This window comes from Gasterosteus aculeatus, chromosome 21 (assembly GCF_964276395.1).
Source record: "Gasterosteus aculeatus chromosome 21, fGasAcu3.hap1.1, whole genome shotgun sequence".
In the NCBI taxonomy this organism is placed as follows: Eukaryota; Metazoa; Chordata; class Actinopteri; order Perciformes; family Gasterosteidae; genus Gasterosteus; species Gasterosteus aculeatus.
The window spans coordinates 13,380,846-13,400,552 of record NC_135708.1 but is presented as its reverse complement, the minus strand read 5'-3'; the positions used below and the strand labels follow the sequence as shown (position 1 = coordinate 13,400,552).

Below are 19,707 nucleotides of genomic sequence, written 5' to 3'. Positions count from 1 at the left end.
CCTGCGCTTTGACGCAATGCTGACAGGAGTCACTTTGATCGACTCGGAAGTATGAAATTTTGATCTGTCCTGTTTTTTTTGTTTTTTTTTCCTCTCCTCCCGAGGCTGCTTCTTTGCAGACATTGGGAGCTGTCATTTTGCGACACCCTGTGACGTGGGTGACACTCAGCCCATATGACAGGTGCTGGACAGCAGACGCGTTGCTATGCGCGCTGGCAATCTCTCTGAAGGTAAAGTGCCAAAATGTGTAAATGAAATATCTATAGATTTATCACAGGATTTTTTTTTTTTTTTTAATAAGTCTCCACAAAAATATCAATGATTCACTTCTCTTGGTCTTTTACAAATCATGAAACAAACAAAGGTCGGTAAAGGAACCAGATCCAATAAACTCCCCCTATTAGCATATTTCTTCGGTATTCTAAGAATGGAGTTTTTATGACTTGACGATGAACTGCTTGTTGGATGGAGGGTTTGCGGGGCGGGTACCGGGGTGTGGGCTCTGCAGTGGGAGCCCACGGGGTGTATGTTCACAGTGTTTCCTGGATTAGACACCTTGGTATGGCCTGTGGAGCGACGTTCGCCGGCCGCTGTTCACACAATCTGGCTGCTGCAGCTGAGCTGCCCTTTGCCAGCAGGCCTGGAGACAGGACGGACCGATTTAGACCCACATGTTGCAGTTCTCGGTGCTGCAGCTCACCATTTAATGATTTATGGCCTGATTCTTGTATTTCTTCCAAAAGAACAAATGAGGACACTTTGCTTTTATTCAGAGTTTTTATTTACTCAGTTGCGTGGATTTTGTCTGATCAATATGTTGTCAGATTTGTTTTTGGATCACCTGGCAGTTCTGTTCATAATGGCACAATTCACAGCTTACAAGACCTATTGTTTCACCACACAGACACATGCGCGCACACACACAGACACACAGGCAAACATGTTGACATGCTCATCTGTCACTAGGAAAACCGCCACAGGCTGTGGCCTTGGCACAAAGACATTCTCTGAGCTGAGTGAAGACGCTTGGAGCCGAGAAGCACCCAGTCAAAATGTTAAGCATTTCTGATGCCAGAACAGACAAGCGCAGGCGTTGATTTGAGGAGAAATGATGTTGAAGCAAGAGCAACACTGAAGATGCATCAGGCCGTGACGCTTTGCTTGTTTCTAGTTTCTATGTAAACTTAAAAAGGGAAAAAGAAAAGCAACGTAATCAGAGCAGTAATTATTGCAAATTGGCTCCCCAATTATATTTTTGGAAGACATGACTTTTCTTAAATAGTTTTTGCCTCTGAAAATGTCGACCCGAAACTCTCGCTGCCTTTCAAATTAAATCTCCAAAAGAGCGGCGGCAATGCAGAGCTAATGAGACACCATGTGCGTAGGGTGTGGTCAAGAAGGATTGTTTACTTCTAAGCAGGAGCTGTAAGTAGACATTATTATCATTATTTTGCATCTGCATTCGTTCAAGAAACAGCTGTTGAATTTTGAGCGGGATTCAAAGTGGCAGGGCCTGGAGTTGTTCTTGTTCATTCAGCTAACTTCGCTTTGACATGATGGCTTCTGGCAGAGTTTTGTGCTGAAGTCAACATCTGTGACAACCGTCAGGACCACTGACCAGTCTTTCCTCCCTCTCTCTGCCTCTCGTTCTCTTTGTGTGTTTACATATTTCCCTTCGCCTGTCCTCCATCTTGCCTTCCAGGATCGCCCGGTTTCGGGGGGGGGGTTAAGACCAACACAGAAAAAGCGTGGAAAAGGGGAACCTTTAATGCCACTAGATCGGTTTCTTCTGCCAGTACCAGTCTCCATCACTGCCACAATCAGCTGGTCACAAGGTTGTGAGGTCATCCAAACATCTGGCTCCCCCATCATGTTTTCTAAGGTCAGTGGGTAGCATCTGTTTACAGACCCCAGCACCTTCAACGTCTCTGGCAACGAGGGTCACAGTGATGAAACCGAACAAAATACTTTGATTGGTGATAAGTGTCGACAAGCTGTTGGGTAAATGGTATGGAACTTTGACATTGTTTTTTTTCCAATTGAACAAATACTGTATTAAAGAAATATCTTTAATGCAATATTGCTATTGCTGGATAGTTTTTTTTTAATGCATAAATAATCCATGATTGCTTCATCTCAATCAACACACACTGTCGTTCATTCAATCGTTTTCGCTAGTGCACCAACTGTGTGTTAATTCATACTATTTGCCCATCTTTTTTTAGGAAAATGTTAGCCTTTCAAATAATTGATTATTATTATCATTATTATTTTTTGACATTTTTAAAAATCAGTGAGAACGAGTGAAGTCGGGGCCTGGAGCCACACATGGTACACAAGCCACATGCATTTTTGGTTTGTGGATGTTATCTAGAAATATTATCCTTTAAGACTTAAAACGGCCAAATGAACCAAATCACAGAACATGTTAGTTGTAAACCATTTTGGTGTGTATATATTGCCATGATTTCCCCGTCACATTATGATTATTAAATGGAAAGTCTACTTCATTCCTCATTCCTTTTTTTCCACCACCTGTGTGTGGCCATCCGAGCACGTTGGACATGTTCACAGTGACGTGTTGTTGGGAGTCAGCTGAAGTAAAATAAAGTATCAAATCTGTTTGATTCGTGTTACACAAAATTCTCAGATATTGTATTACACGTAGGAGCCCATCTAAATACCCCTACCAGTGTTTCTATGAAAACAGAAAAGGGTTTGCTTAACGTGTCAACAACAAAAGCCCTGACCAGGTGACGCCGGTTCGTAAATCGGACGATGTCGTGGCAGACACCCGTCCCGTACAGTGTCGGGTCTTGGGGAAGCTTGAGCAGCAGCAGCCGGCGCTCTGATGTCAGGTGCTCGGAGGGGTCGAGGACAGAAATTATTGAACAGAGGGTGGCTGACAGAGGGAGCTGGCACACTGGGAGCAAACAGATGTTGCAATCTTAAAGAAATACACAACCTCTGAATTAAATATGAAGAGCGAGGGGCGACGAGAACGGAGGACGTTCTTTGTCTCTGCTCCCCGGTTTGTTGTTTGCCACCGATTGGTCAGTTGTTGTGACAAGAAGCCGGTGATTTCATCTAAAAAGTATGCTGGTTTCTCAAAAAGGTCGTGAGGCCCTTAAAGTTCGAGGAAGAAGACAGCTGTTCGGAGCATACTGTAGATTCATTATTCAGGACCAGTGGGTCTCTGGGCGCAGCATGTTATGTCAAAGTGTTTTAAAGCTTTTACGCCACAGCAGCTCAGTGATGAATTCTGTAAAAAGGAGAGGAATCTGACAGAATGTCCCGAGAACATTGTTCTACCACAAGTGTTTTGTTTCCAAGTCATTTTTACACAGCTTCTCACTGACAAGGAATGTGTCTGAATATTTGATGGCTGCAGAAACTGTTTCTGTCTTTACTGAGAAGATGAGGCTTTCCCCGAGAGCTTAACGTCTCCCCGTTAAATTAATTAAACGTTATTTGTACCCAGATTCCAATTCCTTATGTACAATTCAACTCAAGTAAAGTAGCGGATCTTTATTTTACTGACATGGCTGAATAATAGCATGTCCCGAACTAGAAGAGCTTGTGTGTCATCACAGTTTATATTCGGGTTTAGAGGTCAGTGTGTACAAAATAAATCATTTTGTAATATTCCCCCCCGCACCTGCCAGATTAGTGCAAGTTTCAAAAGCGGACCACATCATCCGGCCGTGGAATGATGCAGCGTTTTGCCCCCCTGGCGCCTTCTTCCAACAAAGAATTATCTACAATCTTTCTGAGCCTGAACTCCGCCGCTGCATATCTGTGTCCGTTTGTCTCTAAAGTCGATGGCCTTCTGCCAGTTGGGCCTGGCTCACAGAGCCGCGGTGTCAACACTGCAGAGCGAGGGCCGGAGGGCCGACGCAAGTATTGATACACTCCTTGAAATCACTTTGTCACCGCCGGATACGCCGAGCTGCCGGAGCACAACACAATAGCAGGGCGATGATTGCGAGTTCTTGGCAGAGGGTCGAGGGACGCCATTAAAAAGGCAAATGTGATTAATTTTTAGTGAGAACGCCCCCTTCTTGGCGATTGTCAGCGAGGGCCGGGCTAAAGGGATGTGACACGGAAATTACTCTTCCTCCTGGGGTCTAATGCGACTCGTCACTCTGAGGAAATCTCTGGGAGACGGGGACTCTGACAGAAGCGCTCTCATCTAATGGACCAACTATTTGTTCGGGGCTCGGGAGGCGGGCATCGGGCTCAATAGCGCTAAGTGATCAATTGCTTAAACAGCGCAGATCACTTGTGATTCAACACAAACAAAAGTGTTTTTTCTCAAATTGCCGCTGAGGGCTTCATCACATTTGTATGGATGAGGAACAAAGCAATTTAATCCAGAGAAGCATAAAGAATACATGCGATGCATTTGTGTAGGAGCCTGCTACTCTGTCCTCTCAACACTCTTTGTGAATGTCACGATGAGTGTCGGCGGTTATCAGGGTTTCTTTATTCCCGTTCAACCGGAGACGTCGCCCCCCCCCTGTGGAGTGACATTTGCCAAGCGACACAATAGCCACATTTTATTCCGACCGCTTCATAAGCCTCTGTCTCTTCCTGTAGATGAACCAGAGACATCACACAGGTCACACCAAAGGTTACGTCTTTACTGGTTTCATACGGACACGTGATGGCTGGTGTATGTTGACTCCAGCTAATGGAACAAATGGAATCATACCAGCCACTCCTGAAGGCGCAGTTGGGTTTTGAGGAATATTGCTTCTTTTTTTCACCTACGTAATTAAAGTGGGACCTATTCATGCATTTTATACCTCTGCAGTTATTTCTATGCAATCCATCCAAGCTGAATTACGTCATGCGGAGGGAGGCAATTGAAGCTTTGCTCTAAAGTAGGAAAAAATATATTTTATTAAATAAAAAAAAGTTTGCGTCGATGTTTTAAAACTATGGTTGGTAATGTTAGCATTTTTTGAACATATTGTACCCTCGCTAGTTTCACACGCTGAGTGTTTGTTCAATATTCTCTGACAACAACTGAAACAAATTATGATCAGAATGTTGTTCATGAAACCATTCACAAATATTGACTTTCTTTTGGAGGAGCAGTATTAAAACCTGTGCGTTTCTGTAAAAAAAAAAAACTAAATTATGGATCTGATAATCCAGTATTTCTTTAATCGCTCTTCAAAATCATTCTTTGAAATCATTCGTTCTTTTTTGCAAGATTGGATCCTGAAACAAAAATGATTTTCCAAGTGCTTAATCGATTTATGAAAGTCATAATATAGGTCATCGCCCATCACAATTGCTCCGTCCCTCCTGGCTTGCAATCTTGGTTTTCGTCCTTGGCTTGTGCGCCTGCTTCAGGAAACGACTCCCCTCCCGCTGCGCGCCGGCAGGACGGGCTGCTGCGCACAAAGCCCGAGTTTACTTTGTGAGGTAACTGCTCACGTTCTTGTATCCCATTACCGCGACCACCTTGAGATAAACGGCTCCCTCTCCCCTTTGCCATAAGGTTTTATATCAAGCGACATGTGTTAAGTACCTGACTGCAGGTTATATTGTTTCAGCGGGAATAAAACAATCACTTCTGGAGGTGTTTCTGGGCGCCCGGTTGTGTAACTGCCGGACAACCTACGCACACACTGTTTATATGTGTAAGGAAGAGGACAGTGGCAGGTGACAGGTTAACTCTGCTGTGTAAATTCCTGGGCCGTGTATGATGTAGCCTGTGATCCCGCAGTCCTTGATTAGATCTGAGCCAGTAAATATCCTGTGATTAATCAAAAGGGCTTGTTCTGTGTGTAGCGTCGCTGTGTCACCTTCACAGTTGGGGAGCAGGGCCGCCTTGTTTACCACACTCCCACCTCCGTCTCCTCAGACTCCATCCTCATTTCCTCGACTCCTGCGAAAAACCCTGACGTACTTTCATTGTGGAATTAGATATTATAGGATGTTTTTCTCATAGATTTTGCAAATTCATTGCCCAATATTTCCCTTTTTGGTAGTGAGTCCCACGGTCACATCCATGTGAAGCCCTTTGTGCACAGACTTGTCAGGTATTTGTGATTGCTGTGCTTTTAAGAGATATATTTCAGCATAGGGATGTTGATTTGTCTGCTGTGTTGTAGCATAAACGTTATTCTTGATATGCGGCCAAAAATGATGTTAAAAAAAATGTATTCGTTCCCTCAAGATGAACATGCCAATGTATTTTGCTTTCATTCTGCACATTGTAGACAATTTTTTATGGGATTTATTCACAATAAGAAATACAGAGTCAGCGTCAGCATTATCCTTTAATTACAAAGTAATTAGTAATGAAACACGGAACATCCCCTTTGCTACAGACTCGTTACATCAATGGAACGTGTTAATCTGAAGGCCAACATGATAATGGGTGGTTATAGTAATTAATAGACTGAACTAATTACTTCAGCCAATAGAGATTCATTTAATGCTGAAGAGTAGGGGGTGTTTGAGCAGTCCGACTGAAACGACACCATTTCTAATTAACGATGCAAGTTTACAGCAACCATAATACTGTTTGACGACTGGTGTTTGGTCAGTTTCTTTCTGTTTTGAAAACAACAGTGAGACGCGTGATGTCGGCTGTCTCTCCTGAGACACTGGTTTTTGTCCCCAGAACAGTTCACTTGGAAAACGCGTCCCGATGTCTCGACCTGTCAACCCAGTCTCCTCTGCACGGCGGGATCTAACTGATTGCTGCCCCCCCCCCCCCCCCCCACCTCCTCTTCATCGTGACCCATTGATTGTCATTCGAGGACTGTGTAAGGGACACGCATGTCACGTTAATAAAGACATTAAACCGCATGTATCGCTCCACCATAGAAGAGAGTCCGGACCTGTCTGGGAATACAGATCTCTAATTGCTTCTGCGTGGTGGTGCAGCAGTATTGTGCTTCACAGATGTCACCTCTGCAAAACCCGCGTGCGCGTCACTGTCAATAGGCCGGAGAAATCTCCCTAACAAGCTCGCGATTACATAAATCTATCGGCAAAGAGACCGAGCAACTTTCAAGGAGACTTCATGTTTGATGTTCCAGGGGCTTGATTGCTTTTTGGGAGAAAAAAAAAAGAAAAAAAGAGAGAGTCTAGGTTTGCTAATTTTGTCATAGTCAATTTCACAGCGCGGCCGTGAGACTGTGCGCCGACGGGATGAAGTTCCTGAGTGCTTTGCGGAGGGGCGTGAGTGCGTTTGACAGGCCCGGTGAAATATGCTCCGCTGTACCCTTTTTCCATTACAGGACCACGGACCAAAAATGCAAATCTGAGGTCCTCTCCCGGGAGGTCGTTGGAAAAGTGACATATCAAACAACTGGCTTCAAGTGGCAGACAAACGCTCTCACATCATCGCTACATCGACGTTTTCATATCTTAATCTGTGATATGATTACCGCGGCTTTTCAAAAGTCGCCGCTTGGATGAAGATCCGTGTGGGTTCTGAGCGTCTCTCCGAGGCCGTTGTTTAGATGGCCTCACCTCCGTGTTAAATATGGCAGAAATCCTTGATCATCAGAACAGTGGCCACATCCTAAAGCGAGTGACTGACTGATGGATATATGTATCACGGCCTTCTCTGAAGAGGTAATGAATTGACTTGATGTTTAGTAGACCAGAGGGCCTGGCTGAGGGAGGGGGGGGGACATTAAATGACAGGATTTTATAGCCTATCAGCATTATCAAACGCCCGCTGTAATTTCCGCCTCCTTTTTTCTGCACCATAACGCTTGTTGGATGTTAGGGCCTAAGCTCGGTTAAACACACCGCTCTTCTACCTGGCGCCTCACGATGCCGCGTGTCTTCGCCTGTAAATATAGTTGACACGCTGATTGAAGCTCTAACCATGAGAACCGACACTCGAGCGTCAAGAGCCGATGCCTTCTTTTATGTGTTTACTCTAATGATGTGATGTTCGTGACGGCAACGTCCGACTGTGTGTCAATCCGTCGGTATGGTGGTCGAAAGCAACAATTCAATGGATCCTGTGAGTTTTTATGTACAGATGCTAGGAAGGAAGTTATCATTTAGCTCACATAAATGCAGAAATACTCACATTATTACTATACACTGTTCACATTTACTTGAACATGCGCAAGCTGTGAGACCCATTAGTCGTATTCTCCTTGAGTATGTACCAGCCTGTTTTCCACACAACTCATTAGTGATAAATTAGCAGGCTGGTTGTGGGGATATGCTCTAATTTGTAAATGAGTGGGGCACCTGTCAGTAAGACTTATTTACTAATAACGACCATCCACTGAATAAGGAACAACCTTTCTAATTCCAGTTGGCCTCTTAGCTGTCTGGTTTGTATTATTCTGCCGTTTCCCTTTAATTCATCCTTTTTAAACTACAACTTTTAATTATTTTTGTATAGTGATTGTTTACTTCATACAGCTGAAACTATTACCGTACTATTCGATAATTGACAGACTATTATAAATATCTCATGCAAATGTGTGAATTTGATGTATTGCTTTCTTTAAAAAACTGTATATCAAAACATATTTGATTTGATATTTAAAAAAAGACGAAAAAGAGTGAAAATTATTAATTCTGTCTGAGTAGATCGTTGCAAAAACGGGCTTCACCATTCAAATAATGTGCCCTGTAACTTTACAGCGTATAAAGGCATTGTCGTAATACAAGACAGAGGGTTATGTGACCTTCAGCCATTAAACCATCCTGATAATTTGCTAATAATAAAATGTTTTTATTGTGCAAAAAACCTTCAGTATATCATTCAATTTCACTCTGCTTTTCACTCACCTTATTTATATTTCTATCTCTTTGCTGAGGCCGTGAAGCCTCACCATTACCGGTCGTAATGGCGGTATGGGATTGGTTTTTCACGATTGCCGCTCTAACTAAGCTCTATCGGTCCGTCCACCTTCTCATTCCTCTTCTTGCAAATTTAACATTTAAACCACTCTCATTACAGCACAGATTACAGAGGCCTATTGGTCCTCATTAGCGCCCACTGATCCTTGGCTGGGCCCATGTCCTAACATCTTTTAATTAGCATTCTGGAAATCTAATCAATGTAATAACTCAGAATAATTTCCCCTTTTGCACTTATTTTCTCCCACTCTTTTGTTCCAGGATGTTCTTGGCTGAAAGACTCAAAGGTTGATAGAAGTTGGCCTTTTTTTGGGCCTTCCAGGTATGAGAGATAACGGGCAAGGAGACCTTGATGTGCGTGCAGTGGATTTGACTGCACTCGGTGAACTTTGATCAAACCCATTCGATCTAAAAACACTGAGATTTAATGACTGTGTCTTTTAAAGCGTTTTTCAGATTGATGCGCTGTAAAAGGAATGGAAAAGCTTTATGCCGGTTAGTAGCAGATGCAGAGAGGGGGGGGGGGGGGGGGGGGGCTGTGTGTTTCTCTCTAAATGCCCTGTAAAGCCTTCCGTCCTCAGCCAGGCCCTGTGGTGTGATGCGAAGTGAAAGCCAAGGCGGGGTTTGGCACCGGACGGCCATTTTGTGTCTGGTCTGATGCATGGCTTCTCTAGGTGTCACTTTGGCTTCATATCAGAGTTGGTGGTGGCGGCGAGCGAAGCTGCAGGTCTCATTAGAGTATGTTTACTGCAACAATTGCAGGGTGAATAGAAAAAACACCACGTTTTTTCAAAAGAGCTCGCAAGGGCATCCGACGCCTAATTTTATATCATTAGTCACGATAAGTGCATTGTTTTAAAAGGGATACCGTACGTCTGATGAGCCATAATAAAGTAAAGGATGAGCCTATTATTACATATATGGGAGAGACCGAGAGGCCTCCACCAGCCTGGTATTTATACACCTTTGTGTACAGTAAAGTGCTGTTTCTATGCCAGGTATCCAGGGCAGACACTTTGGCACAGCGTTGGCGGCACAGACAAAGACGCCAGGGTGTGACAGACCTGCCATTTCCCACCAGCACTGGCATGCCTCTCACTGTAGAATGATGAATGGTTACACACGCATGCCGCGCATTTGCTCATGCAAAAATGTGACACAAATACACATATAGGCAAACAGACACTCCTGGTCGGGTCCAGCAGGCCATGGCATTGCACCATACGCGCTTAAAAGGCAAAGATGGAACGGTTTCTTTACTGTAGCGCTGCATTATTCAGAGCCAGGTGTAGGAGGACGGGGGGAATAAGGTTGTGTTTATTAGCTGCTCCCTTGGTGTTCTCTAAATTGCCTTGTTTGCTCGGCACAAGCTCACAAACAGATGCTGTCCTCTCTGCTCAGGGTAATTCTCTGGGTCTCTGGGTATTTAGTGAAAGGCCGGCCGCGCCACACGCACGCAGCTTGTGGACACAGTCCACGCATACAGACGCACACGTCTTGCGCCGGGTTTTTGCACAAAAATTCGGATACAGTTTGAGTCAAATGAAGAAGAAGAAGAAGAAGAAGACGTTGTTTCTCTACACGAGTAATTGGAGTGGCCCGTGTAGCCAACCTCACAGTGCCTGACCCTCTCAGCGACACAATTTCACTCTTATTAAGAAAATCTGCATTTAGGAGGGACCAATGCTATCAGTCGAAATTAATCTGCTTTGACTGATCCCTAATGTGACCACAGTCATCGAGTAATTATTGTCTGGATGGCTGTGCACCAGCCTCGTAACCACTGCCTCCCCCTCCAAACCCTCTCGTCTCTAAAAAGGAAAGCGGGTTAGTCTTGGTGTGTGAGCCCCTCTGCAGGGCGCTGGTGTCAGTGGGTACGGCAGACACGTCATTTAGCGCTTGATCAGTGAGTCGTGATTGGCCCGCCCCGTATTATTGTGATTAACGTCCACCCAGTGGACAACTGTCCTGTTGTCACCAGTGATGCCATCTGAGATCTCGGGACTCTGGGATGAGGGCCAGTGGAAGAACCTGGTTGTGCGGCGACGCAAACCCGCCCTCCCTGCCGATGGCTGCTGCTCTGAAAGGCACACGCCTTCGCACTTCGGCTTCTCTCCTGTCAGTTTCGAAAAATCGGATGCATGTAACGAGTGCGGCGCTCGTCCCCCGTGCAGCTATGCTTTGTTTGTGTGTCTGCTTGGATTAGTTAACCCTAACCTCTTCTGTGGCTCGCGTGTTTTGTATTATCTCCATCCGGCCGCATGCTTTATGTCTCCCAAAGCACTGAAATCCACAACCTCGTCTCTCTGCGGTCCTCCCTCTTTCATCTCACACCTCCTCGACCAACAAAGTCGATTTGACCGCGGCTGATTATAGTAACGAAGGCAGTCCAAGAGAATATGCACATTCCCAGTGTACGTCAAATTAGATCACAGCGAGGGGGGGGGGGGGAAGCTGCGCGCTGACCCCCCGTCTATTCTCCTCAGACAATCGGTCGCTTACACGAGAGAAAAACAGGCCTGTGGTCCAAACTGGTTGATGGCTGACTACTAAACACACGGGACAAAGACGTCCCGGGGAAGCTGGGGGCTCGGATTGAACAGATCGATCCTAGAGGATGTCAGAGAGGGAAAAGTGCACCTAGTATCTCAAGAAATACGAGTATAATAAGATCCAGTGTTTCCGCATGTGAGCTTTATATAAAAATGTGGCACTTGGGAACCAGAGAAGAGACTATTTATGTTTCTGTGGAGCAGAATCACGCTTTAAACACGAGTAAATCCAGAGATGTTTATTTTGAAATATATGAGAAGCTAAATTGAGGTATTCTATATGGATCAGAATTGGTTTTCTAAAATGTGAGGTAATTCCCATTGATACAGCGTTTGGTGCATGTATGTGTGTGTCATTCCTTTTGTAATTACTCCCCTAAACTCAGACCCCCTTCTCGTGGCTCTTGTGCATTCGCCGGTGGAAAAGAGTCAGTTTTGATTACAAAGTAAACGCTGCAGCATCAGACAGGGAGGTTACATGCTGATATGCATTCTATCAGGATGATTTATGCAAATTATGCACATTATTCCCACAGGAATCTCTCTTCTGCCAGGATAAATTGCCGGAAATTAGCCATAAAATTCACTGTGCAGGGAGTGTGAGGTGAAGGCCGCCGAGGAGCCAAGGACATTGGGCCGCCATGGTTACGCTTGGCCTGGCCTGCCTCCCCCACGCTTGGCATTCATGGCTGTTAAAGACCTCTGCTCAGACAGATACACTGAAGCTGCGAGCAGCACTCAGCACATCAGGAAGATCAGCCAAGCAAGTGTTACACTAACGGCCGCGGCTTCATGCTCCGGTAACATGACAGATTCTCAACAGAGAGAAGCAGATAGTCTGTTTTTTTTGTTGTTTTTTTCAACATTTTTGAATGAAACGCACTTTATCATTTTATGTTCCTAGAAAGGATGCGATGTGCAATATATTCTCCAAACCTGTGGGCTTTTAGTTTGTTTTCTTTTTTTTTCTTCTATGCCCTTGTTTATAATATAGTTGACATTGGTTGTAGTTCATCTTAATCTCCAGATTACAATCCAATCAGAAACCTGTCCAGCAATCGAGAAATAAGGTTGTCTGAACAACACGTAAACAAGCCGGTGTTACCAAAACACAAGGTTGGACAATGGCTTCTCAAGCTTTAACCGCATCTCTGTCGGTCATTTGTCTCATAATCTGTGTGTGTGTGTGTGTGTGTGTGTGTGTGTGTGTGTGTGTGTGTGTGTGTGTGTGTGTGTGTGTGTGTGTGTGTGTGTGTGTGTGTGTATAAAATGAGCACTGAGCGACTCAAACTGTTATGTCATCATGTCTCATTTCAATCCAGAAGCCGGAGTAAGTTAATGAATATCTGGAGAAGAAAACCACCTCGCCTTTGCTCTTATGAAGGCTGAGAGGTCCAGATGTGAGTTTTGATCGGGACGACTGATCCCTTTCTCTCGCGCACACGTGCCTAATGTGCGCGTAAACCGCACAGAGGCTGCTTCACCGTGAACTTTGGTTGGAGCGCTTGTTGTTCTTTATGTCAAAGCTTGGCTTGTAGCAGTGTTGTGAATGTGTGCAGCTCTCATGACCCAGTGAGCCTGCTGGGTCAGTGCGAGCTCTGCGTCCACTCCAATCAAACGGTGACACATTATGCGAATGTTAAGGTCACAGAAATGGAAAGTTCACAGCTGTCTGGGAACTCCTGAGCATCACACGACCATTTTGTACACTCTACATTTTAAGATCATTAATGTCAGCTCCTTAAATGTTCTGAAGGAGCTCACTTTTATTCACATGTATGTATACATTTGTTTTGGTCCTGGTGTTTGGACCATTTAAGCAATGTTTCAACACTTAAATTCAAAGAGCCTGATTAAAAACACCAGAGCTTAACGTTTCTTCAAAGCAATGGCAGCTAAAAACTGTCAACAGATCCGATGAATTGTCTCGTGACAGCAGTCATAATTCCATTTTACTTGGTGCAAATGTTTGCGCAACGAAAGCACTTCACTCCAGCGCACCTGTTTTTGTTTTCTCGAATCCAGAGTGAATTGTTGCTTTGGACGAAAAACAACCTGTAAAACGACAGCCCGCTCAGTCCAAAACAACAGCAGAAATGACTGCGCTCTGCCACGTCGCGCTCTAATCCCCGCGGAATAAAAGAACATCAGATTACGGCACAAAGGCCGAGCCATCGGTAAACAGGGATTAGGGGATTGGGACTTTAATCTGATTAATATGGAAGCAGTTGGAATATTAGAGATGTTACTCAGCAATTGTATTCCAGATGAGAAGATAATCGCACATTACTACGTCATTTATTGTATCCTATTAGAGCTTTCAGAGCTTAACACGCTACCATATGTTTACCTGACCTCAAGGCTTCCTCGGAGAGAGAGAAAAACATTTCTGGTGTAATGAATTAGGCGGCAGAGAAACGTACAGTTAGAAATGTACAAGACATTTCATTGAACCGTGTTAGTATTTCAACAGGGTTTAAATTAACTTTATATACTCTAATAAACTCTTCAGAGAAATCTTCAATTGCATGAATCAGTGCATGTAAACAACACAAAGGGGGAAAGCACACGATGTCATGGATATTTTTCATATTTAACAACCAGTAAAAAGGGGGGGAGGGGAGGGTCATCACCTATGATTGACTATATTTCTAAAAGCTGGATCATTTAAGAAATTGTCTGATTACATACGAGCAAAGGAGACGGGGAGAACTCCGCAGGATACATTTTAATTTTGTATCATTGTTTGGTCGTACCCAAATCCATTTCCCATGCAGAGAGTTTGAAAGCTCCTAACCGTAAAAATATCTTCCTTTTCTTTCTGGAGAAAAGTGTATTTCTTTCATTTGCTGTATATTCAATAAAACGTTGAACTGAAAACGTTTGCAGGGTTCAATCTATGACGAAAAATGTGATACTTTAAGTACTGTTGCACCGCCAAATAGTAGACATTAATAATCTGTGTATACTTAACATAGTGTGAATGGACCCCTTTAGATACGGTTGTATTAGCCTGCATTGTGTGTGCACAGCACAAACACAACGTTGTGCATCGCTATCAGCAGCCTGACAAAAGTGAATTACCACCCAGGAGTTGATTTGGTGCCTCAGCCACTGCAGCGCATACATCTCTATACACAGTGTAGGACACCACATGGGTGAATACATTGCCAGAGTTTGGCCTGTTACTGATATGAAGGACATTTAAATTCAATGCTCTTATGTTTATTTTGACTTTCATGTTTATCATCCTCTGCAGACATCGCATGCGCATTATGAATAGGCACCCTGCTGGCCCTTGATATGGTAAATTGGACGTTTTATGGTTTATGAAAAGGCGTGGTTTTTTTTATTATCTTCCGCTTTTATTCATGAGCCCTGAATCTCGCTGTAAATGCCTTTTTAAGACTGCTTCAGCTTTATTAGACTCATGAATAAAAACGCCGTTGCGTGTCATGACCTGATGTGGCCGCTGAACAAAACTTCTTTTTCCGTGACACACGCCGGGTCCGAGCCACCAACGCAACATTCCAGAGAGGCTTGTGGAAACACAAGAGTATCTAGCAGCTCCCAATCAAGAGGAATAGCATTGCTTTTGATTGATGAACTTCTCACTTGAATCATGCGCTGCTTGTCGCCCTCTTGGCAGTAAAATGCTCTGCCTCTGAACTGATACGTGTCGTCGCTCTGGTCTGTTTTCCTTCTGAATGCTGTATGCTGTTTTCCCACACGTGTGTGCCTCGGCCTCACCCCTTGGGGAATTTCCTCTTCTGGGCTAATGTGAATATTAGTATGGGTTAAATGCTCCAGTCGTTTGCGCATTAACGCTTATTGCATAATTAATGGTTTTTGTGAAGTCTCAGTTATACCGAACAGGAGTGGAGGGGAAGAAAAAATGCATTTCTGTGTCAAAATGTAAAATATCTGAGTCAAGTGCTGAAACGAGTTGATGCCCAAAAGGAGCTGCTGACAGGATTTTAATGCCAAGGCTGTTTTGGTGTCTCCTGATTATTTCAGTTCTTGATTAAGCGCTGTTCTGTGATTCAAGGCGTTCGGGAGTGTGATGGGATTAAATGGGACAGTGTAATGACCCGTTGTCGGAGTGGCTCATCATACAGACACAAAGCTGATTGGAGACTGGAAGAAATCTCAAACCCACTGTGGTGAACAGGGAAAACAATCACGATTGTTCACGAGGAAAAAGAAATGAAGAATTTTCCTATTTGTTAAAATTGTTTGAAAACATCAACATCTTGTGTTTTTTTAATATAATTTCACTTCTCTATTGAAATTTCTTTTTGATATTTTGTTTAATTTATTGATCTACAAACTTTTCTTGTTTCCATACTTCAACTAAGGGGAAATGAACAACGTGCATCTAAAATATTTTGATATTTATTGTCCCCTTGCAATTGTGCGCACAAATTAAATTAAGAATCTTCCCTAAATGCTTTTATTCTCTACATGTCTGACAAATATCCAAGATGTTAATCTGAAATGAAACTAGTATGTTAAAAACCCACAATAAAAATATTTGTTGTACATGAATTGATGTGGTGGAGACAAAAACACGTTCTTTCTTTCTTAAACATTAGTTGCCTCTTTCCATGGTGCTGAAGTCTGCAATATTATTTTATAATAGTATTAGTAAGTAACATTCCAGTGAAAATGCTGTTTTTATTTAATGAAATAATACGTCGTCGTCGACCTGCATGAATGGAGAAAAAAAAGGTTCTCAGTTTTTCAAGTCCTCACTTCTGACTCCACTTGACCACTTTTTGAGGATTGTTATCCGTGCGGAGTGACAGGTTACGACATTGAGATTGTGTTGTATATTTCATGAACATTCGTCACGCTCGTGCCGTTGAACCCTGATCACAATGTCTCGGTGTGTGGACAGACGTCTGAGGAGGACAAAGGGTGAGTCGATGGGTGTGCGGCTGATGGCTGCGTTGTGATTAAAGACACCAAATTACGGCAATGAACAGCGTCGTAATTACATTCCTTAATCACATTCTGGAGGTCTAATTGCCTTAACGATGTGTTTCATTATGTGGAGCCAGGTATTACAGTCGACAGTTTCCACACACACTTGTTTTCAAATTAACGTATTATTACACACCGTCGTGGAGATTGTTTTAATCGTCACGTTAAAGGTCGCCAGTTTGTTTTTTTTGTTTTGTTCCAAACAGCAGAAACCTATTTTTTTCCCGCCTTGAGGCGATATTCGCTCACCACGTCTGGCCTTCGCTCCCAAGACGTGGCGTCACTTTACAGTTCAACAAACGAAAAGTTATCGGGTTTGATGGAGCAGAAAATTATAGAACAATTTTTTTTAGTGTACTTCACAAGTAGTGAGCATCCGGATAAATAAGCGCAAAGCGGCGGTTTAGTTTGATAATAAGCACTTAGAACTTTAGTCTTGTAATAAAATGTCCTTCATGTTCAAAATGACAGCGTGTAACAATCAAATGTACAATTAAGGCTCAAGGCGGTATGCTGGGTTTCCACTGACACCAAACCTCACAAATAATCAGAAGTATTTCTGTTGTTCAAAATATTTTTAATAAAGCTTTTTTCCAACACTGAAATACAAATGGCCCTCTTTGCTCATATAATAACTGAAGTATCTACAATAATCCGCATCTTGACCTGACAACGCGATTCATCTGAAAACCTCTTGTGTGAAAGAGAGAACGCAAAACCTAAACACCTAAACACTACAATGTGCAATGCAAGCAAATTATCCATTATAAATATCCAAATTCATAAATTACAAAAGACACATCCGAAACATCATGAATCAACATGAATCAGGTTTTCTAAATTTTTCTGAAATTTTATTATATCACAGTGCCGCAAAAAAGAATTGTGCCTGCGCAACTATTAACAAGTGACTGGAATAGCACATAAATATCTGACTGCTTCATCTATATCCTCTATTTCATTTAACTTTTCCTTCTTCATGACATTCCACGTGCTCAATAGAAAAGTTAATGAGAACAGGCCTTGAACCAGTAAGCAAACAGCAAATGTCACTGAGGTGAATGACATTTAAAAAAACGCAAAATAAATAAGCAGCAGAAAGTTGGACTAACGATCCAGGAAGGTGTCCAGCTATTTAAGTGAAAACATCGCAGGTTGTCAGGTCACCCAAATCTCCAAAAGGTTCCATAACTGGGCAAGTGATGATAAACAACTCACTCAACACTTGAAGCAGGCCCACTGTACTTGTGTTAGGTCTCCACTGTCATTCATACCAGCACTTAAAGGATGATTTATATACATAATCAAGTATTGTTTGAACAAAAAAGCGCGTTTTGAATGCATTTAGTAAATATTATAAAAGTATTCATCGGCATTACTTCTTTGTCTGTAGCCTACTGACTTCAACCACAGTATAGCTTCACAGGTTCCCCTCTCCAAAAGTGTTCTTAAAAGTGGTGTCGGATATCCCCCCTGTGCTTCTCCGAGTCTTTGCCACGAGCAGTTAAGGCTTGTCAGTGCACTGTTTGCAGAGGCTGGAGGTGGCGTTGGTGAACAGGTTACATTTATCGGGGCAGGAGGATGCAGCAACCGCGGTGGGGAAGGGATATCCGGGCGGCTGGTCGTACGCTCCCAAGCCCGGAGCTGCGAGGGCCGTGTTGGCCGGTATCGAGGCAGCGGAGATGGCCTGGCCCTGGTTGAGATACGCCACTAGCCTCCTCATCTCTTCCAGTGCTTGCGCCTGCATTAGGATGTAGTTTTTGGCGAGCAGCAAAGTGGCAATTTTGGAGAGTTTACGCACCGACGGGCTGTGCGCGTAAGGGATGACCCCTCTGAGCTCATCCAGCGCGTCGTTCAGATCGTGCATCCGTCGTCGTTCTCTCGCATTGATGTTCAGCCTCAGTGATTTCTGCTCTTTGGTTTTCTTACCTCCTTCTCCTTTCCCCACGGGCACTGTCCGCCCGTCGGTCAGAAGGACCATGTCACACCTGCCGTCACTGTCGTCGTCGGGACTCTCACCGCCGCTGCTCTCCGCCGCCGAGGTCCTGTTTGTGCTCTCACCGAAATTGACGCACAGAGATCCGGTCGGCAGACCAAGCGGCCCCCCTCTACCTCCGGCCAGTCCTCCCGGCTGAATCGTGTCTTGATCGGTCTGGTCAAAGCAGCTGATCGGTGACTGACGGTCCCTGGCTGGTAGTTCAATGCCGGCCGACGACCTGAAAGGGTCCATTTTTTTAGTGGACACGGCGCTGAGAGTTTTGTGAAAAATGTCCCCTGCGCCGGTGTTCAAGTTCATCCTTCTGTCCATAGTCGTGTGTTGTTGCAGGCAACGGTCGCTGCTGGAAGCTGTGCGCGCCTCTGAGTTTCTCCCTCTGTTGGTCCTTTACGACTTTAGTTTGTGTTGAAGTTGCAGGTTTGCTCGACTTGTCAGCTGAGGTGTTGAGACGAGGAGGAGACTCATGTATTAAAGTGCTACTCTCTCTCTCTCTCTCTCTCTCTCTCTCTCTCTCTCTCTCTCTCTCTCTCTCTCGCTCCCCTCTTTCTATCTCCCCCCCTCTCTCTCTCTCTCTCTCTCTCTCTCTCCCTCCTCGTTCTGTGTCTGATTCACCTTCACCGGATCTCCACGATGATCGTCGTTACGCACGAGACGCCTGAGTCTTTTTACATCATTATCTCGAGGCGGGTTATTAAAGAGGATTCGCCTATTGGGAAAGAGACAACCTCTCCTCTCTTACTCTCCACCCAATCAGGTTAACGTTTTAATTAATGGCATTTAAACGATGACAAACAACACCGCGTGCGCTCTAGCTCTCCCTTTGTGCGTGTGCGCGCGTGAATGTATAGCTCAATGTGTTGTGATCATTAAAATACCTGCTTCATTGTTTCGGTTGTGTGAAATTCTCGTGTGTCTTTTAGAGAATAGTTATTTTTTTAATGGGGTTTGTCTGTAAGATCCAGATCGCTGTTCCTTTATTAGCCTTTCCCCATATTTTGGAAGCCCCTCTTTTCAAGTGTGGCACCAAACCTTCACTTGACTTCAAAAACAGAAATTTACCAACAAAGGCAAGAGATTCTTCAACAGAAATATTGTCATTAAAAGCAACATCCAGTAGTGTTGGTCCCCCGATATGAACGCGGATTCCTTTTTCACGATTCTGTATTTTCTGGGCTCTTGGGAAGATTTCCTTGTGGTCATACTGCCATCTACTGGGTCCTGTAGTGTGGCACACAGCTAATGGAAAGTCACACGTCATCAGGATCTACAAATAAGCTTTATTCCGCTTTCTTTTATCTTGCAAGCTTAGTG

At 44.0% G+C, this 19,707-nt stretch overlaps 1 protein-coding gene across 1 annotated transcript; it reads right to left on the bottom strand.

Annotated features, from left to right (window-relative positions):
- Positions 1-16,956: 16,956 nt before the first annotated feature.
- Positions 16,957-19,047, bottom strand: bhlhe22 (basic helix-loop-helix family, member e22). Its single transcript, XM_040167740.2, has one exon. The coding sequence runs from the start codon at positions 18,706-18,708 to the stop codon at positions 17,905-17,907; it is 804 nt and encodes a 267-aa protein (XP_040023674.2). The 5' UTR covers positions 18,709-19,047; the 3' UTR covers positions 16,957-17,904.
- Positions 19,048-19,707: the final 660 nt, after the last annotated feature.